The 22528-nt window shown below is 44.7% G+C and overlaps 1 protein-coding gene and 1 long non-coding RNA gene across 2 annotated transcripts in view; both read left to right on the forward strand.

The window, feature by feature from the left end:
• Nucleotides 1-179, forward strand: part of LOC141055958 (C3a anaphylatoxin chemotactic receptor-like) — a 10073-nt gene extending 9894 nt beyond the window's left edge. Inside the window, exon 3 of the mRNA XM_073552653.1 lies at nt 136-179. Within this exon, the coding sequence (XP_073408754.1) occupies nt 136-179 (44 nt within the window). The remainder of the gene's footprint in view (nt 1-135) is intronic.
• Nucleotides 180-8013: 7834 nt separating this feature from the next.
• On the forward strand, nt 8014-19116 carry LOC141055830 (uncharacterized). Its single transcript, XR_012221539.1, has 3 exons — nt 8014-8260; nt 16387-16410; nt 19031-19116. It is a non-coding gene; the product is annotated as an uncharacterized lncRNA (long non-coding RNA).
• The last annotated feature ends 3412 nt before the right edge of the window (nt 19117-22528 follow it).

Genomic DNA, 22528 nt, shown 5'->3' on the forward strand with positions numbered 1-22528 from the left:
CAACGAGGGAGAGACCAGGATCTGACTTCCTCCTGTGAAAAGTCCGTTAGGAGGGGGTCCATCTACTAGAGATGGTCCATCTCATGTATACGGTGAAGATTAGTTAGTTAGGGGCCATCATTTTGAGATAGGTAGGCCGGGAGGACAGATCGATAGGCTCGACGAGATTAGGGTTTTGATTTTGCATATCTGCAAGGGGGGACTGTTAAGGAGAGAATGTATGGCATATGAATATATACTAAAATCAAAACTTATACGATTGCTTTTGCTGAATCTGTATTAAATGCTTACTTGTTCTTTAATTTAACTCTGTCAACAAGCTAACCTTCAGCAGGCTCTGATTCATGAATGGAAACTGCGCCTGTACGAGGGAGTAGCAAGCTCCACACCTGTCATTTCTCACAGTAATCAAACACCATTAGCTAGATAAGGTGCACCTTGTTTTCTCCATAAATACTCTGTATTTTCAGCGAATAAACAGAAATCATTTTGAGAAAATTGCGTGCATTTGTATCTGATTTCCAGGCTGTAAACGTCACATTTTAATTCAGAAGCAGACAGTAAAGATGACACACGCATCAAGTGTGAATTAACAAATTGGCGCCCAATGTGGGGCTAGGACGAGAGTTCGAACCTGACCAGCCGCAAAGAAGACCTCCAGTCTTGGACCGGACCACTCGAGGGTGGAGAAGTGCACCTCCTACTAGGTAAGAAAATCATTCATCTTACCTATAACCCTCCAGTGTTTCCGTGCTGAGATAAAGGTCAGTCGGCTGTCAGACTCGGACATAGTGACCAATCTGACAGGTCCTAGTACCAAAAACCCACCCTGGCCACGATTTCCTTAATTGTCTGCCTTATCTGCTTTGCCTCTTGCCTCTCTGCTTTGTTGTTTTGGTTGTTTGCATACGTGATTGATACCTAAGCCGGCCCGATAGGGAGACGTACTAAGCAAATTCACTGTCACTCTGGTTCCGGTCCTGCTCTTGGCTTGACCGAGGTCCCAGAAGTCTGAACTGTGTCTCTCCCAGTGGGCAAGTGGGAGCAGAGGCTCGATTACTCTGAGTGATTTTCCAACCTCTAAGTGGTTGGTGACTTCTTGCGGGGTTCCCACCAAAAATCACCTGGATAAGGTGATGGTTTTTTAGCTGCAGCATAGGTTCATAGGTTTTATTCTATATGGGTGGAAGGGCAATTACAATTACCGTATTGATGTGACTAAGTAATTGCTCTCTCCCTGTGTGTTTTGCCCAGGTGTAGACTTTTCATCTCTACAAATCAGGCTGGCGTATAGATAGGTAAATTGTGACGTGTTTTGGTGTCAAGGACTTGCAGTATTTGATGTCAGTACCAGGTTTGAATTCATTCTATCTTTTGTCTCTGTTTGTATTGTGTATGATTTGCTGGCAGGAGGCGTACTAGCATATGGTTAAAGTTTTGAATGAATACATATATATATTTGTATATCTATAATATAACGGACTAAGCGCCACTCTGTCCGAAGCCTTTATAGACTGCGCAAGCGCGAAGCGCCTGTGCAGTCTGGCTCCAAGCAGAGTGACGCACCCCCCAGGAGATCGCGGAAGACGCACCCCCTGGAGATCGCGGTAGACACACCCCCGCCGGCACGACACCTTACCGATTCGGTGTGGCCGTGGGGTCTTGCGTCTTGCTGTGATGACAGGAGAGGGCGGGTTGTTGCTCTGGAAGCAGCGCATGCACAGTCCGCGCTTTCCGGCGCCATTTTGGGGAAGACACACTGCAGTGTCATCAAAACAATAGCGCCGGAAAAAGAGGAATGCGCAGGCGCCGATTCGAGAGCAACAACCTGCCCTCTCCTGTCATCACAGCAGGCACAAAAGATTACCGGGGTATTCGCCGTGAAATCAGGAGACGGAGGGTTGTGGTGCCGAAATTGGGTGCCGATTACGGCCGCACAATCCCACACTCCTCAGACCTTTTGAAGAAAACGGTGCCGGACAGCGCGGTATGCGCAGGCACCACAGTGCCCACTTCAGATTAATTTAAATATGTAAATTACACATACATTTTGGTGCCTTGAGGGGTACCATGCATACCAGGATTGGGGAGTGAGGGGACCATGCATATCAGGATAGGGGGTGAGGGGACCATGCATACCAGGATAGGGATGAGGGAGTACCACGCATACCAGGATTGGGGGATGAGGGGTACCATGCATACCAGGATTGGGGGATGAGGGGTACCATGCATACCAGGATTGGGGGATGAGGGGTACCATGCATACCAAGATTGGGGGGTGAGGGGCACCATGCATACCAGGATTGGGGGATGAGGGGTACCTTGCATACCAAGAATGGGGGATGAGGGGTACCAAGCATATCAGGATAAGGGGTGAGGGGACCATGCATAAAAGGATAGGGATGAGAGAGTACCATGCATAATAGGATTGGGGGATGAGGGGTACCATGCATACCAGGATTGGGGGATGAGGGGTACCATGCATACCAGGATAGGGGGTGAGGGGACCATACATACCAAGATAGGGATGAGAGAGTACCATGCATACGAGGATTTGGGGATGAGGGGTACTGTTATGAGTGAGTTACCGAGGAGGAAAAACAAAAACAAGCTAAGCCACAGAAAACCAGAGAGGTTGGTAACTAAGCAGATTGCAGACCCCTGATCCTATCCACACAACTAGCAGTAGCCGTGGAGCGTACCTACGATGAACCTAGATGCCTCATCGCAGCCGGAGAACTAAATAAGCCTAAAGCAAGAAAAGGGGAAATCTAAACTGCCCCAGAGCAGACCCCAAAGCAATAGACAGCTCCCAAACATGTATTGTCGGTGAGACAAGATGAAAACACAAACACAGATAGAAAAATAGGCTGAGCAAACGATGGGGCCCACACTAACTGGGAAGGACAGGAAAGGAAAGATGCTGTCTGCAATCACGCACAAAACCCTGCCAAAAAATGTTCAACACTTTCTGATAACAAAAACCCTGAAGTCGCTAGACTTCAATCCCCTATATCAGCACTCTGGTATATTCTGAAGACAGAGCAAAAAGAGACCAATCTGATCAGGGACAAAAAGCAAACTGGCATAAACAAAGACATAAGAATGGAAATTCAGCACAGCCCCAGCAGGGGCTGGCTGACCACAAAAACTGAGTAAACCAGACCAAATCTCATGTGAAAAAATAGCAGAGTACACTTAGCTTGAGAAGGCAGGTACAGAACTGGAAACCAGAACCTCAGGGCAGGAAAAATCACCAGCACAAAATTAGGGAGTCGGCTGTCTTAAATCCAGTCAGAGACTCCTGATGTCCACTCACAGTCCTCCTCCTCAGGTGGCAGGTCTCTGCCATTTAGATCAGCTTCATTACCTACTGTCACCACTAGAGGGAGCCCGGATGGAGAACTCACGACTCCTCTGTCAACACAGCCAGCTCCACCACCCTCACCAGAAGCCAGAGGCAAACCAGAAAATGAGTTCACAACAGTGCCCCCCCTTGAGGAGGGGTCACCGAACCCTCATCCATGCCACCAGGCCGATCAGGATGGGCCCGGTGAAAAGCACGAACCAGTCTATCAGCATGAATGTCAGAGGCAGAGACCCAAGAATTGTCCTCCTGGCCATAACCCTTCCACTTGACCAAATACTGGAGTCTCTGTCTAGCCAGACGAGAATCCAGTATTTTCTCTACCTCATATTCCACATTACGTTCAACCAACACAGGGTCAGGAGGTGCCGCCATAGGAACCACTGGCTCAATAAACCTCTTCAACAGAGACTGACTTCTATACCAGGAAAGATCTTTGAACAAATTATTAAACAACATGTATGTCAGTACCTGGATAAGAATGAAGTGATTAAACAGAGTCAGCATGGGTTTGTAACTAAGAAGTCATGTCAGACTAACTTAATTTCCTTCTATGATGGAATCACTGATTGGGTGGATCAGGGAAATGCTGTAGATATAGTATATCTTGACTTTAGTAAACATTTGACAAAGTATCTCACACAATCCTTATTGAAAAAATGACTAAGTATGGAATGGACAAGGCAACTGTTAGGTGGATTCATAACTGGCTTAGTGATCGGACCCAAAGAGTGGTCATAAATGGCTGCACATCCAGTTGGAAGAATGTCTCAATTGGGGTACCACAGGGCTCTGTCCTGGGCCCTGTATTGTTCAACATCTTTATCAACGATTTAGATGAAGGAATTGAGGGTAAACTGATTAAATTTACTGATGACACAAAGCTAGGAGGGATAGCTAATACTAGAGAAGAGAGAGAGAGGATTCAAAAAGATATAAATAAACTGGAGCAGTGAGCAGCAAATAACAGAATGGTTTTTAACAGGGAAAAATGCAAAGTATTAAATCTGGGCAATAAAAATGAAAAAAACATATACAGAATGGGAGGAATAGGGCTAAGCAACAGCACATGCGAAAAAGACTTGGGTATACTCAAGGTATGTCTGCTGAGTAAGCCCTTCTTATTACTTGTATGCAAATAAAGTCCGTGGAGCCACATTTAAGAGTCTCAAACACTGGACTAGCCAGATCTTCCTCCAGGGAAGGACCCAGCCAAGGAGTGGCTCCTTTCGGAAACCACCATTACCACCATATTAAGTGGCCCTTTAAGTCAATATCCAGCTCTTTACGAGTTTACAGATATGACAAGGGAAATACTTCTTATTACTTGGACTTAGCTTTTCTTAATCTATCTTATTTCTTCACCATGTTTACATATACCCCTCTCGTTCATGGCAGAATGTGACGTATCAACAGACAACCCTGGCACAACAACACCACTAAAAAGCTCCAGCAAGTGTCCAGGATTGCAGTGCGGCGCTGGAAGAAAACAAATTCGCAAGATGACTTCACCACATTCAAACAGGCAACACTCGATTTCAAATCTGCCCTCACCTCTGCTAAACAGGCCTACTTCACAACCCTCGTATCTTCCCTAACTTACCACCCCAAACAGTTATTCAAAACTTTTAACTCCCTCCTCCACCCACCACTGCCTCCTCCAACCTCCCTCATCTCTGCCGAGGACTTTGCCACACACTTCAAAAATAAGATTGACCAAACAAGGCAAGTCTTCATCACTCAACCACCACAACCCCTTTGTATACCAGACCAATGCCCAAACCCCATAACCTCACTCTCCAACATCACTGAAGGGGAGCTTAATCGCCTCTTCTCCAAATCGCACCTCACAACCTGTGCACTCGACCCCATCCCATCCCACCTCCTCTCCAACCTCACCACCACACTTATCCCATCCCTAACCCACCTCTTCAACCTATCACTAACGTCTGGTACCTTCCCTTCTGCTTTCAAACATGCCACAATCAGACCTATCCTTAAAAAGCCAACCCTCGACCCAACCGCTATGTCCAGCTATCGCCCAATATTGTTGCTCTCATTCGCTTCCAAACTCCTGGAACAGCACATCCACGCTGAACTTTCCTCCCACCTATCATCTAACTTGCTCTTTGACAATCTACAATCTGGTTTCCGCCCCCATCACTCCACTGAGACAGCCCTGACCAAAATTACTAATGACCTACTTACAGCCAAAGCAAATGGACAATACTCTATACTACTGCTTCTAGACCTGTCCTCTGCATTCGACACAGTTAACCACTGCCTCTTACTACAGATCCTCTCCTCCTTCAGCATCAAAGGCCTTGACCTATCCTGGATCTCCTCATACCTTTCCAATCGCACATTCAGCGTCTCCCACTCCCACATCTCCTCCTCATCCCATCCTCTCTCTGTTTTAGGACCCCTTCTCTCAGATCTTCCTTACCTGACCTAGCTATAAAAATTAATGACATCACACTTTCCCCAGTACCAGAAGTCTGCTGCCTCGGAGTAACCTTTGACTCTGCCCTGTACTTCAAACCGCACATCCAAGCTCTTTCTACCTCCTGTCGCCTCCAGCTCAAAAATATTTCCAGAATCTGTTCTTTCCTCAACCCTCAATCTACTAAAATGCTTGTGCATGCCCTTTTCATCTCCCGCCTCGACTACTGCAACATCCTTTTCTGTGGTCTCCCTGCTAACACCCTCGCACCTCTCCAGTCCATCCTTTTCTCTGCTGCCCGACTAATTCATCTCTCTCCTCGCTACTCCTCCACTTCTCCCCTCTGCAAATCTCTATACTGGCTCCCATTCCCTCAGCGTATCCAGTTCAAATTACTAATACTGACCTACAAGACCATCTATAACCTGTCTCCCCCATATGTCCCTGAACTAATCTCCCGATACCTTCCCTCACGTAATCTCCGGTCCTCCCAAGACCTCCTCTCCTCCACACTTATTCGCTCCTCACCCAACCGCCTCCAACACTCCTCCCGAATAGCACCTATTCTCTGGATTTCTTTGCCCCGACAAGTCCGACTATCAAACTTTCATTTGGATCCTTCAGATGGAACCTGAAAACCCACCTCTTCAAGAAAGCCTACAGCCTGCAATGACCCCGCTACCTCCTTCTCTCTCACCACTACCGGTGATATCACCTCAACCAACACCGGAACCGCTGCAACCCACCAACCTACTGTCTCCTTCCCCATCCTCCTGTAGCATGTAAGCCCAAAAGGGCAGGGTCCTCTCTCCCCTCTGTATCAGTCTGTGTTTGTTTACTGTAAGTGATATCTGTAATTTGTATGCAACCCCTTCTCATGTACAGCATCATGGAATCAATGGTACTATATAAATAAATAATAATAATAAAATACTAATAGACCACAGACTGAATATGAGTCAAGAGTGTGATGGCAAAAAAAAAGCAAATGCAATTCTAGGATGTATTAACAGAAGCATACAGTCTAGATCACGTGAAGTCATTATTTCCCTCTACTCCTCTTTGGTCAGACCTCATCTGGAATATTGTGTCCAGTTTTGGGCACCACATTTTAAAAAAGACATCAACAAACTGGAGCAAGTTCAGAAAAGAGCGACCAGAATGGTGACTGGTCTGCAAACCCTGTCTTATGAGGAAAGGTTGCAGGATTTGGGATTGTTTAGCTTGCAAAAGAGAACACTGAGAGGAGACTTAATAGCTGTCTACAAATATCTAAAGGGCTGTCACATTGTAGAAGGATCAACTTTATTCTCATTTGCTCAAGGAAAGACTAGAAGCAATGGGATGAAACTGAATGGGAGGAGACACAGATTAGATATTAGAAAAAACTTTTTGACAGTTAGTGATCAATGAGTGGAACAGGCTGCCACGAGAAGTGGTGAGTTCTCCTTCAATGGAAGCCTTCAAACAGAGGCTGGACAGACATCTGACTGGGATGATTTAGCGAATCCTGCTTTGAGCAGGTGGTTGGACCAGATGGCCCAGGAGGTCCCTTCCAACTCTACGATTCTATGATTCTATGATTGTAAGTGACGTTTCGACCCTGCCAGGGTCTTAATCATATATCGCTGTAAGAAAATAAAACAAGTATAAATAAAACACAATACTTCAAAAGTTAATTAGATGTACAGAAAAAGAATCACCCCGGGTACATAGTCAAACAAAACGAATGTAGGAAATGAAAAGGTGGATACCTAATGAAATGAGGATGGTGCCAAAGTAGCGCTATTACAGCACTAAGCTGGTTCTTGGGTGCTTTGTGTACTGCAGGACCTACAAAAATCATGGAAATGGTCGCTAATGTTGCCTATGTGGCAGGTATATGATAGGGCAGTGTGCAGCAGAGGTATTACATTGGTACCAATATGTGGGTGAGAGGCGCTCCCGTGCCTGGCTGTGGCAGTGTGCATCTGTGGGGAATAACCCACTATTTAAGTCCTGTGAGCGCCCGGGACCGGAATTCCAGCGCTGAAACCGGAGGTGATGAAAGCTGGTGATTTAGAGGCAACTGAGCATGTCAATGAAGTCTAGGGAAGCTCTTGTTGTGGAAACTGTCTAGCAGTGTGTCAGCGCCTGCGTGCTGGGCACCAGGGAATACATAATAAAGGAAGGAGGAACTAAATCACATTAGCGACCATTTCCATGACTTTTGTAGGTCCTGCAGTACACAAAGCGCCCAAGAACCAGCTTAGTGCTGTAATAGCGCTACTTTGGCACCATCCTCATTTCATTAGGTATCCACCTTTACATTTCCGACATTCTCTACTCTCCATTATTGTTTCATTGTAATTCAAATCCTCATTATGTTATGATTCATCGCAGCCTGTGGGATCGCTTTATACCCTCACTGCACCACTGTGCTCTGTCTCATGTATGCACCAAAATTGAAGGTAAAATATACCTCTTTTTTCATGTCTCTGACTTGCTCCGTGCATTAGACCCTATGCTTTGTTATGCTATGAACTGTACAAAGTTATCTATTACCTAGAGCTGTGCTCATTTTGTATAAATTGTATATACTGTATATATCTTCTACTCTGTATTTTGTTTGACGATGTACCCGGGTTGATTCTTTTTCTGTACATCTAATTAACTTTTGATGTATTGTGTTTTATTTCTACTTGTTTTATTTTCTTACAGCGATATATGATTAAGACCCTGGCAGGGTCGAAACGTCACTTACAATCGCATTTGTAAATCTGCTCCCTGGCTTAATATTTGTATCACAATAAATGAATTCTTTATGCAAGTTGTTCCACTTGAGTGTGCGGTGAACATTAATCCCATTGACACGGGGCCTTAGGTCCGGTACTCCAGCATCTCAGAAACTCACACAGCGTGCGCGCTAATCCATTTATCTGTTAAGTATTTTCTTTGGCTGTTGCACCTGTGACCCCCCCTTGTCTACCGACACCTTTGCTTATGACACAGCTACTTGTTCCAGTATCCTTTCACAGGTTACTGGCTCTAACGATTTCCTTAACCCCTTTCTGACATCTGATGTATTATCTCGTCCATGGGACCTGGGCCCCTATGCCCATGGACGGGATAGTACGTCTAGCGCGATAAGCTGCGCTCACGGGGGGAGCACAGCTGATCGCGGCCGGGTGTCAGCTGATTATCACAGCTGACACCCGGCACTATGTGTCAGGGGCGGTCCGTGACCGCCCCCGACACATTAACCCCTGGCACACTGCGATAAAACATGATCGCAGTGTTCCGGGGGTTTAGGGAATCATCAGCAGGGAGGGGGCTCCTTCCGTGCTTCCCTGAGCCCCCCGCAGCAGCACGATGTGCAGCGCTGCTATGGGGGCCTCCTTCCTTGTAGGTCCCCGGATCTAATATGGCGCCGGGGACCTCCAGGGGCCTGCAAGGGAGGCGTTTTCCTCATGCCTGCTGAGCGCAGGCATGAGGAAGTCTGCTGTAATGCCTGTGACAGATCGCTGATCTGTCACAGTGATCTGTGATGTGACAGATCAGCGATCTGTCACATGACAGTGATGCCCCCCCCGGGACATTGTAATAAAGTTAAAAAAAAAGTGTAAAAATAATTTTTAAAAAATCGCTAAATAAATTTAAAAAAAAAAAAATACTCCCTAATAAATTTATTTTTTGGAAATAAAAAAAAAATAATAAAAGTACACATATTTGGTATCACCGTGTCCATAACGACCCGCCCTATAAAACTGTCCCACTAGATAATCCCTTTAGCGAACCCCTTAAAAAATAAAAGTTAAAAAAAGCAAAAAATAATTTATTTATTTATCATACTGCCGAACAAAAAGTGCAATAACGCGCAATCAAAAAGACGGACATAAGTAGCCATGGTACCACTGAAAACGTCATCTTGTCCCGCAAAAAAACAAGCCACCACACAGCATCATCAGCGAAAAAATATAAAAGCTATAGCTCGCAGAATAAAGCGATGCAAAAATAATTATTTTTTATATAAAATAGTTTTCATTGCATAAAACCGACAAAACATAAAAAAAAGACATAAATGAGGTATCGCTGTAACCGTACTGACCCGAAGAATAAAACCGCTTTATCAATTTTACTGCACATGGAACGGTGTAAACGCACTCCCCCAAAAGAAATTCATGAAACGCTGGTTTTTGTTCATTCTGCGTCCCAAAAATCGGAATAAAAAGCAATCAAAAAATGTCATGCACCTGAAAATGGTACCAATAAAAACGTCAACTCGTCCCGCAAAAAACAAGACCTCATGTGGCTCTGTGGATCAAAATACGGAAAAATTATAGCTATCAAAATGTGGTGATGCAAAAACTATTTTTACAATAAAAAGCGTCTTTTAGCGTGCGACAGCTGCCAAATATAAAAACCCACCACAAATAGTAAATCAGACCCCCCGTTATCACCCCCTTAGTTAGGGAAAAATAATAAAACTAAAAAAAATGTATTTATTTCCATTTTCCCATTAGGGTTAGGGTTAGGGCTAGGGTTAGGGTTAGGGTTAGGGCTAGGGCTAGGGTTAGGGTTAGGGCTAGGGCTAGGGTTAGGGCTAGTGTTAGGGTTAGGGCTGAGGTTAGGGTTAGGGGTGTGTTGGGGTTAGGGTTGGAGTTAGAATTGGGGCGTTTCCACTGTTTGGGCACATCAGGTGCTCTCCAAACGCAATATGGCGTCTGATCTCAATTCCAGCCATTTCTGCGTTGAAAAAGTCAAATGGTGCTCCTTCCCTTCCAAGCTCTGCCATGCACCCAAACAGTGGTTTACCCCACATATGGGGTATCAGCCTACTCAGGACAAATTGCAAAATAACTCTTGGGGTCCAATTTCTCCTGTTACCCTTAGGAAATAAAAAATTGGGGGCAAAAATATCATTTTTGTGGAAAAAAATATGATTTTTTTATTTTCGCGCCCGGGCGTTATAAGCTTCTATGAAGCAATGGGGGGTTCAAAGTTCTCACCACACATCTAGATAATTGCTTAGGGGGTCTAGTTTCCAAAATGGTGTCATTTGTGGGGGGTTTCCACTGTTTAGGTACATCAGGGGCTCATCAAAGGCAACATGACACCAGCAGACCATTCCATCAAAGTCTGCATTCCAAAACGTCACTACTTCCTTTCCGAGCCTCGATGTGTGCCCATACAGTAGTTTTCTCCCACATATGGGGTATCAGGGTACTCAGGACAAAGTGTACAACAACTTTTGGGGTCCAATTTCTCCTGTTACCCTTGGGAAAATAAAAAAATTGGTGACTGAAAGATCATGTTTGTGGAAAAAATATGATTTTTTTATTTTCATGGCTGGGCGTTATAAGCTTCTATGAAGCACTCGGGGGTTCAAAGTGCTCACCACACATCTAGATAAGTTCCCTAGGGGGTCTAGTTTCCAAAATGGTGTCATTTCTGGGGGGTATCCACTGTTTAGGCACATCAGGGGCTTTCCAAACGCGGCATGGCGTCCAATCCCAATTCCAGACAAGAAAGTCAAATAGCGCTGCTTCCCTTCTGAGCTCTGCCATGTGCCCAAATAGTGGTTTACCCCCACATATGGGGTATCAGCATACTCAGGACAAATTGCACAATAGCTTTTGGGGTCATGTTACCCTTGGAAAAATAAAAATTGAGGGTGAAAAGATCATTTTTGTGGAAAAAATATGATTTTTTTAATTGTACGGCTGTACGTTATAAACTTCTGTGAAGCCCTTGTGGGTTCAAAGTTCTCACCACATATCTAGATAAGTTCCTTGGGGGTCTAGTTTCCAAAATAGGGTTACTTGTGTGGGGTTTCCACTGTTTAGGTACATCAGGGGCTCTTCAAATGTGAGATGGTGTCCGATCTGAATTCCAGCCAATTTTGCATTGAAAAAGTCAAACGGCGCTCCTTCCCTTCTGAGCTCTGCCATGCGCCGAAACAGTGGTTCCCCCCACATATCAGGTATCAGCGTACTCAGGACAAATTGCACAATAACTTTTGCAGTCTAATTTCTCCTGTTACCCTTGGTAAAATAAAAAAATTGGACCTGAAGTAATTTTTTTTGTGAAAAAAAGTTAAATGTTCATTTTTTTTAAACATTCAAAAAATTCCTGTGAAGCACTTGAAGTGTTAATAAACTTCTTGAATGTGGTTTTGAGCACCTTGAGGGGTGCATTTTTTAGAATGGTGTTGCAAAAATGAGAAATCACTGGTCAAATTTTAACCCTTATAACTTCCTAACAAAAAAAAATTTTGGTTCCAAAATTGTGCTGATGTAAAGTAAACATGTGGGAAATGTTACTTATAAAGTTTTTTCTGTGCCATATCTCTGTGATTTAAGGGCATAAAAATTCAAAGTTGAAAAATTGCGATATTTTCAAAATTTTCGCCAAATTTCCGTTTTTTCACAAATAAACGCAAGCTATTTGAAATAAATTTTACCACTATCATGAAGTACAATATGTTGCGAGAAAACAATGTCAGAATCACCAGAATCCATGGAAGAGTTTCAGAGTTATTACCTCATAAAGGGACAGTGGTCAGAATTGTAAAAATTGGCACGGTCATGAACGTGCAAACCACCCTTGGGGGTAAAGGGGTTAAAACTCCTGCTCAGGATCTTAAAACTAGAGATTATGAAAAGGAAAGACGATGCTTAATCTCGTATGATCTCTATTGTACCACATTGGCAGAATATCACCATCAGAATAAAATCCCTACAGGTCTCAGGAGTAACTTAAGTCCTACTTTATTCTCTGATAATCAGGAATATCTTGAGAAATATAGAAAAATTCTCAACAAATGTTCCCTGGATATAATAATTCTCACAGTGGAATACTTACAGAAAGCCATTGCTGATACTAAACGTAATACAGAGGCCATTGATACACAACTTTAAACTGCCCTTTCCTCAAGTGACTGGTCCAGCTTGAAGACCAAGATGGATAAGATCCTCACGGAACATCAAAAAACAATACAAGAGTGAAAGAGACAGAAGTTTCAAAGGGATACGAAGACTACAATAGCAACAGGGTATACCGATGGAACGACTTCACTACTTGGCGTCGACCACAAAATCAACGACGCTACGATTCCTTCAGCTCCAGCAGCGACTCTTCGGCTGGCACCGGCAGAAAGCGTTTTTTACACAAAGGCCGCAGGGGAGGTCTACATCATCAAGACATACCAGACGATCGAGGCAAAAGAATGACAACAAGATCACAGGTGAGGTCACTAACCTGGTGATCAATATATCAAGTTACCTCCTCTCCCCTGCTGAACTCTCTGTATTGCGAAAAGGTCTATCCTTCTGCCCTACCCCCAGCTGGAACGCGTTCCAACTTGAGAAGGCCCTCCAACATTTTTATCGCACTATTAGATTAAAGACACTTTGGCCATCAGGCCCTCACTCCATCAAACAGAACCCCTCCCATTGGGGAGGATACTGTTCCCAAATTGTCTATCGTGTCTTTGGGTCTCAGAAACCCTAGTAGTTTTTGTCCTCCGTGTACTCACCATGCCACTGAGACCTTTATAGAATTGGTTGAACGTGAGGTCAAACAACTCTCTCACGATCAGAAACTTGTTTTTTTTCCGACACATTCCAATCTGTCACATAGTGAAAAAATGGTTCTAAGATCACTTGAAAATAACAAAACTATTATTATCAAACTGGCAGACAAAGGGGGTGGGATTGTAATTATGGATCGCTCCTCCTACTGTGATGAGATCCGCTGACAGCTATCAGATTCCAATACATATAGGATAATTAATAGAGACCCCACTCCAACGATTAAGTTGAAAATACACAACTTAGTATCTCATTACCTGGATAGACATGTAATTGATCAAAAGATGGCCACCTTCCTAACACAACCCCACCCGATTACACCAGTATTCTATATTCTACCAAAAATACACAAATCAATGAGCAATCCGCCGGGCAGACCCATTGTGGCCTCCACGGACTCAATCCCATCACTTTTGTCTATCTTTCTCGAAAAAAATCATTACACCACTAATTTAAACCTTGAAAGCATTTTTACTGGACTCAAACAGCTAGGCCAAGTACCACCTAATAGCTTTCTAGTGACAATGGATGTCAATAGTCTACACGTCATTCCACATGATAAAGGCATAGAAGCCACCAAACTACTTCTTGCAAATTCTAACCTATCAGCTGATTCAATCGAATTATGCACTGATTTACTTAAACTAGTCCTATATGAGAACTTTTTCCTATATGAAGACACCTTCTTTATCCAAAGATGTGGGACCGCAATGGGATCGAACGTAGCACCCGGCTACGCAAACGCCTTCATGAATCAGTTTGAAATTGAACATGTTTTTTCCCATAACCTATATATAAACCAGGTGATCGGTTACCATCGCTATATCGACGACATTTTCTTTGTCTGGACAGGTACTTTAGATTCTCTCAACACCTTCCACCAATACCTTAATTCCACTTTCCCGGGATTGCAATTTACTATACACCATAGCAAGGATCAAGTTCCTTTCCTGGATACAATAGTACTCAAGGATGAAGAAGGTACCCTATCGACTGACCTCTTTTGCAAACCCACTGACTCTAATAATTTATTACACTATTCCAGCTGTCATCCAAGAACAACAAAAAATAGCTTACCATGCTCACAGTTCAATAAGGTTGCCCGCATCGTTTCAGATCCCAAAACACTCAACATCAGACTCAACAGTATGTCACAGAAATTTCAGACAAGACACTACCCAGTCGGATTACTAGAGAAAGAAAGGAACCGAGTTCTCACACCAGGACCCCCTCCTCCACCAGTGCATAAAAGAGAGAGAATCCCATTTGTACACACTTATCATCCCCTCATGCCCAAGGTTTACTTTATCATCAGAAAGCACTGGCCACTGTTATCCAGGGCTTACCCAAAAATTGAGTCCTTCAATACTCCCACTTTGATATGTACTAAGAGACCCTCGAATATTAGGGACAAACTGCTTCGAGCTGAGATAGGCAGCACACACCCTACCACTTCACAGGGATTAATTGGCACAAGGCGCAATGGCACATTTCCCTGTCTCAACTGTGCGGCATGTTCCAATGTAATCCAGTCTGATAATGTCACCCACCTCAGGACAGGGAAAACTTACCCTGTCCGAGGATACTTTACCTGCGATTCAAATTTCGCCGTCTACCTAATCAAGTGCCCTTGTGGTCTCCTCTATGTTGGGGAGACCACACAACATGTGAAGGATAGAATAGCAAGCCACAAATCCACTATCAGGTGTGGCAAGACCTGGCTTCCCCTACCGCACCACTTTACTAAACAACGTCATTCTGTGGCACAATTGAAATTCCAGATAATAGAGCAGGTCCCCTATCCAAGGAGAGGTGGCAATCGCATAAAATTACTAAGACAAAGAGAATAATAATAATAATTTTTATTTATATAGCGCCAACATATTCCGCAGCACTTTACAATTAAGCAGGAACATGTACAGACAATAAATTCAATACAAGTTAAGACAATTTAAACAGTGACATTAGGAGTGAGGTCCCTGCTCGCAAGCTTACAATCTACAAGGAAATGGGGGGACACAGTAGGTGAGAAATGCTTGTTAATTCAGGTCTGGCAATTATAATAAATAGGGATTTTCATATAAAGCTGCATGATCCAGTCATCAGCCCGTGTGTTTAAGTGCAATAGTCAAGTATCAAGTGCAGTTATTGTGTGCATGGAGGGTGTGGAGACAGATGAATAGTAGGGTGCAGATTCAGAATAATATTTGGAAGGAGGGAACAGGGCAAAGTTAGTTTACTGAGTAGTTGATGTGGTAGGCTTGTTTGATGAGATGGGTTTTCAAAGCGCGCTTGAATAGGTCAGGGCTAGGTATCAGTCTGATCCTCTGGGGAAGTGCATTCCAGAGAGCTGGAGCAGCACGAGAGAAGTCTTGGAGACGGAGGTGCAAGGTTCGGATTATGGGGGATGTTAGTCTTAGGTCATTTGCAGAACGGAGGCCACATGTAAGGCGATAGACAGAGATGAGAGAGGAGATATAAGGTGGTGCAGAACAGTGGAGAGCTTTGTGGGTGAGAGAGATGAGTTTATCCTGGACCCTGTAGCGAATAGGTAGCCAGTGTAATGACTGGCACAAGATGGAGGCATCGGTGAAGCAACTGGACAGAAATATGACCCTGGCTGCCGCATTCAAGATAAATTGGAGAGGAGAAAGTTTGGTAAGAGGGAGACCGATCAGAAGAGAGTTGAAGTAGTCCAGACGAGAATGAATAAGAGCGACAGTAAGAGTCTTAGCAGTTTCAAAGGTGAGAAAAGGTCGGATTCTGGAGATGTTTTTAAGATGCAGGTGACAAGAGCGACTGAGTGATCGGATGTACGGAGTAAAGGAAAGTTCAGTGTCGAATATGACCCCAAGACAGCGGGCATGCTGCTTGAGAGTTATGGTTGAACCATTGAATCATTCTGGATACACACCCTGGATACTTTGGAAACTAGGGGCTTAAATAGAGAGATAGATTGGCATATTTAATGATGTTCCATTAATCTCGGTCTCTTCTTTTTTCAGATATGCTAATTTTCAAACAGATAGGTGAGTTACACATTATTTTTCTTTTTATTTTCATTTTTGTTTTCATTCCATCTCTATTTTTATTACTATTTTTATATTCATTATTTTTCATTTTTATCTATTTTTATTTTTCATTTTTTATTTTCTACTTTTTATCATTTTTCATTTCTTTTATTTTAATTATTTTTACAATTATTTTACCATTTTTTCTTTTTTTTTTTATTTTCTTTTTTATTTTTATGTTTCTTTTCAGTTTTGCTCCATTCATTCATTTATTCTTCACACTTCTTTACACTTCTATCTATTTATTTTTATTTTTTATTTTTTTTCCGTTTTTTTCTTATTTTTTCTTAATTTTTCCCATTTTTCTCCTTATTTTTCCACATTTATTTTTATTTATTTTATTTTTATTTTTCTACATTCATTTTCCTACATTAATTTCCCATATTTTATATCTTTTTTCATCATTCGATTTTTCTCTACCGCCCATTCTCTGTCCTCTCCATATGCCACTCCAACCGATATTTCTGCCCTATATGCATTTATCTACTTGATTGTAACATCCCTCTTACTTTCACTAGCGTCATCCATCTCCTGCATCTGTCAATACCCACACATAGCCTGCTTTAATAAAGATTTAGTTCCTCCTTCCTTTATTATGTATTCCCTGGTGCCCAGCACGCAGGCGCTGACACACTGCTAGACAATTTCCACAACAAAGGCTTCCCTAGACCTAATATTTGTATCAGAATAAATGAATTCTTTATGCAAGTTGTTCCACTTGAGTGTGCAGTGAACATTAATCCCATTGACACGGGGCCTTAAGGTCCGTTACACCAGCATCTCAGAAATTCACACAGCGTGCGCGCTAATCCATTTATCTGTTAAATATTAGAGATGAGCGGATCGATCCCCTGAAGATTGAGTTCGAGTGAAATTTATGAAAGTTTTTTTTATTCAATAAGCAGTTCACAAAAAAGAAACTAAAATCGTCTGATACCATTTCCCGCACTGCTGAAGCATCAGAGAGAGGGATAATGTATTTCAGCGTGTCCATGTGGACCTTCTAAAAACACTCCACAGCTATAACATCTGGCAGATTATCATACCTGGTACAGTGGTGTCAGTAACTCAGCCATCACAGATCGGCGGTTCCCACCGGAGCACAGTTTGTACAGGAGAGTCGTTTTTCACATCCAGGGTCAATGGGTAAATCTGCATTCTGTAGAGTGTAAACTCTTATGGTCAGTGGGGTCCTCTCTCTCTCCCCTTTATAGCGTAAGCTCTTATGGTCAGTGGGGTCCTCTCTCTCTCCCCTTTATAGCGTAAGCTCTTATGGTCAGTGGGGTCCTCTCTCTCTCCCCTTTATAGCGTAAGCTCTTATGGTCAGTGGGGTCCTCTCTCTTCTGTAGAGTGTAAGTTATTATGGTGATCAGCGAGGTCCTCTCTCTCCTGTAGAGTGTAAGCTCTTATGGTCAGCGGGGTCTTCCCTCTCTGTCTCGTAGAGTGTAAGCTCTTTTAGCCAGCGGGGGACCTCTCTCTCTCCTGTATAGTGTAAAGCCCCCGTCACACATAGAGATCTCACTAGCAAGATCGCTGCTGAGTCACAAGTTTTGTGACGCAACAGCGATCTCACCAGCGAGATAGCTGTGTGACATGCCGGGTATCGCTGATCGTTCATGAAAGGTCAGGACTTTTTTGGGGTCGTTGGTCTCCCGCTGGCCAGCACGCATCGCTGCGTGTGACAGGTGGGAGACCAGGGATCAGCTAGCTGGTAACCAAGGTAAACGTTGGGGTTCTAAGTGGCGCGCGGTGCTTAGAAACCCTCTGTGTACCTTCGTTATCAGCGAGCTGATGCAGTGAGGTGGTAACCAAGGTACACATCGGGTTTCTAAGTGCCGCGCGCCGCTTAGAAACCCGATGTGTACCTTGGTTACCAGCTCCGTGCATCAGCGCGCTGGTAACTAACATACACAGCGACGCGCCCGCTCGGCGTCGCTGGTGCTGATCGCTGGGGAAGCTGCCTGTTTGGCAGCTCAGCAGCGATCATGTAGCGACTCACCAGAGATCCTGACAAGTTCATATCATTGTCGGGATCGCTGGAGAGTCGCTATGTGTGATGGGGCCCTAAGCTCATATGGTCAGCGGGGTCCTCGCTCTCTCCTGTCGAGTGTAAGCTCTTATGGTCAGTGAGGTTCTCTCTCCTGTAGAGTGTCAGCTGGGTCCTCTCTCTCCTGTAGAGTGTAAGCTCTTATGATCAGTGAGGTCCTCTCTCTCTCCTGTAGAGTGTAAGCTCTTATGATCAGTGAGGTCCTCTCTCTCTCCTGTAGAGTGTAAGCTCTTATGGTCAGCGGGGGTCCTCTCTCTCCTGTAGAGTGTAAGCTCCTGTGGTCAGCGGGGTCCTCTGTCTCCTGTAGAGTGTAAGCTCTTATGGTCAGCAGGGTCCTCTGTCTCCTGTAGAGTGTAAGCTCTTATGGTCAGCGGGGTCCTGTCTCCTGTAGAGTGTAAGCTCTTATGGTCAGCGGGGTCCTCTCTCCTGTAGAGTGTAAGCTCTTATGGTCAGCGGAGTCCTCTCTTTCCTGTAGAGTATAAGCTCTTATGATCAGTTGTGTCTTTTCTCTCTCTCTCTCTCTTTTCCCAGGGGACTGCAGTCGTGGTCATGTTATTCTCTCCAATGGAATTGCACATTACCTAAATAAAGGATTTTTCAGCACAGCTCGCTGAGCGCCAGATTTTCCGCTTTTTTTTACTATTTTTATTACGTTGAGTTATTTTCCTGCTTTAGTAACTTAAAACTATTCTGAACTTGGTGTAAGGCATTTTGGATTCTGTTCTCATAATTCTCAAGACCCAGAACTTATTCATTTTTTTTTCATGGCAACAGGAATTTATCTTTACATTTTGGATATGACGATCACTTCTTATCACATTATTTCTGGGTGATCAAAAAAATAAGGAATATTGCCATTTTGTATTTTTTTTTTTTCATTTTGACACTTACCGTACAGGTTACACAATTTTCTGTATTTGTAGATCGGACTTTAACCCCTTTTCCAACATTGGACATAGTGTGGGGTGCAGATAGATTGTTATGGCGGCCGGGTGCCTCCTGAAGGCTCCCATTGCCTACCATAATGGTTCTCTGTGAAGCCACAGGCAGTGTTGCCGTGTAAAACACAAGAGATCAAATGATCACAAGTTCAAGGTATCAAAGGGAATAAAAACTAGAGAATTGTTTTTACTGTCATATGCAAATAATTGTTTTTAAAAATATAAGAAATAAATCATAAAACTTTGAATCGCCCACACTTTTCCCCCAGTAAACTCAAAGTTATAAAATTGTGAAATAAAAATAACATATTTACCATCACTGTGTCTGAAATATATAATTTATTGGCCCATACTGTAAAAGCCATAGGAATAAATAAGATAAAACTCCAGAATTGTCTTTTTTTCAGTGGCTCAAACTCCACCAAAATAATGCAATAGAAAAACAACCGGACAACCAGCGCCTCCTAGTGTCGCCCCGGAGAAATATACAAGAAGTAGTGGGTTCAGTTATGGCTCACATCAGACAGTTCTGCTGCCGGCAAAACACCAGAAAATCATGATTCCACATTTGGCAGCTTCTGGTGTCAAATCCCACAACTAGTGTTGAGCATTCCGATACTGCAAATATCGGGTATCGGCCGATATTCGCTGTATCGGAGTTCCGATACCGAGTTCCAATATTTTTACAATATCGAATACCGGAATTGGAAGTTCCCATAATGCAATGAGCCAGTTGTGTTAGCCATGTTAACTAATGGCATGGCTGTGATTGGCTGCTGAAATGATGTCATCATGATACGCGGTCTGTGCGGGCCTGCCGGGGGTCTGTGCGGGCCTGCCGGGGGTCTGTACGGGCCTGCCGGGGGTCTGTGCGGGCTGCCGGGGTCTGTGCGGGCCTGCCGGGGGTCTGTGCGGGCAGCCGGGGGTCTGTACGGGCCTGCCGGGGGTCTGTGCGGGCTGCCGGGGGTCTGTGCGGGCCTGCTGGGGGTCTGTGCGGGCCGCCGGGGGTCTGTGCGGGCTGCCGCGGGTCTGTGCGGGCTGCCGGGGGTCTGTGCGGGCCTGCCGGGGGTCTGTGCAGGCTGACGGGCGTCTGTGCAGGCCTGCCGGGGGTCTGTGCGGGCTGCCGGGGGTCTGTACGGGCCTGCCGGGGGGTCTGTGCGGGCTGCCGGGGGTCTGTGCGGGCTGCCGGGGGTCTGTGCGGGCCTGCCGGGGGTCTGTGCGGGCTGCCGGGGGTCTGTGCGGGCCTGCCAGGGGTCTGTGCGGTCTGCCAGGGGTCTGTAAGGGCCTGCCGGGGGTCTGTGCTATGCCTGCCACAATGACAGTGATTGACACATTAGCCAATGATGGGACAATAGTAGTCCCATCATCCGGCTAATGTGTTGAATGTAAAAAAAAAATTAGCATAGACCCCCGACAGGCCCGCACAGACCCCTGGCAGCCCTCACAGACCCCCGGCAGGCCCGCACAGACCCCGTCCGCACACACACGCACAGTCTCCGCCCATGCACCACCCACACTCTTCCCCCCTCCCGAACTGGATGTGCAAGGAAAGAAAGGGTTGATTTTCATTCCGATATTTGTGCCCCAAAGACTTGCATGGGTTTCCGGTATCGGAATCGGCGATACCCGATATTTTTGGGGTATCGGTCTGATCCAATCATCAGATCCGATATTTCCCGATATCGGAAGGTATCGCTCAACACTACCCACAACACAAACTCCCTCTGGGAGGGCAGTAATGGGAAGACAGGAGGAGTAGTTCCAGGAGAAACTGTAAAGGTTCACAAAGTTACCACCTGGGGGCGCTAGTGAGCGCTGTATTTAGGCTGAACTAGATGGCACAGGAACCTCAACTCCCCCCCTAAGAGTAACATTTACTGACACAAAAGCAACGCGTTACTTTCATATAACCAGTAAATGTCATAAGGAACAAAACCTGATCTTGGAGCAACGTCCAAATTACTGACAACTAAATGACAAATCCAGTATTACTCGGGTATAACTAATAATTTACACCTCTATGGAGCCTCAGATCAGATACTTTCTATCGGGGATATTCTCAGGCTCTATAGATATTATTTATGCACTGATGAAGAACCCAAATGTTGCGAAACTGACAACAACCATAGCATTATAATAAAACCCAGTTTCATAAACCACAACTTATCCCAATATTTGGTGAATATGTAAGAGGGAAGACAAGATCGGGCATATCTCTCCCGCACCGGTTCCAGAACTACCGGGACTGTCACCAATGTTGCAGGGGGGAAGACTTTCAGACAAAGTCCGTCCCTTCCATGTGGCTGCGGTAGGTGGAGCTGGGATAAAAAGCACTGTGCAAGGGAAAAAGGGAAAAATCCAGGCGGGAAAGCTAAGCAGACAGTCGGGTGCAGTATCAACTGTAAGAGTAGAGCATTCATTGGGCACAGACTGACTTGACAGATCCCCGTTGTACTGCTCTACTGTGGGTGGACGACATACTGCCAGCTTCTGGAGGTAACACACATCCTCATCCAGAGACTGTAACATGCGTGCGGCATAGTGAGAAATGGGTGACTAGGCCAGAGCCCTTTAGCCAGAAACCCTCATACACCGCGGAGCGAGGTCTCGTTCCGGCGGTCCCACTTACTGGACTGAGCGCAGCTTGTGGTGTATGTGAGCATGGAAACCTCCCACAGCCTTCCAGGAACCTTCACCCTGCCCGTGGCCTGGAACCCCGTCTTCTACAGACATCGCTGAAACGACACATGCCGCTATTGTCGGTGCTACCATTGGATCAAGAAAACTACAGACTGATAAGTTTGACCTTCTCCCCTTCATCAAACTCGTTTGTTCCTGTCCTTCCCCCTTCCAAACTCCCTGTCCCATCCTCTATCCTAACGTACCTCTTTTTCCTCATCCTCCCTGCGTGGAGTATCCTTGTTGCTAATAAAACCCTCTTAACTCTTGATCTGTCTCGTGTCCATGGTGACATCTCCCGTTCCTGCGATTTCTACAGGTACATAAAATGATTAATTAGACACGAATCCTACAGGATTGAGAGGTGACAGAGTTTACACCCGGACGGTGTAGATGAGGCCATGGAGTC

Source organism: Dendrobates tinctorius, unplaced genomic scaffold, assembly GCF_039654945.1.
Source record: "Dendrobates tinctorius isolate UK_male_01 unplaced genomic scaffold, ASM3965494v1 ptg000192l, whole genome shotgun sequence".
In the NCBI taxonomy this organism is placed as follows: domain Eukaryota; kingdom Metazoa; phylum Chordata; class Amphibia; order Anura; family Dendrobatidae; genus Dendrobates; species Dendrobates tinctorius.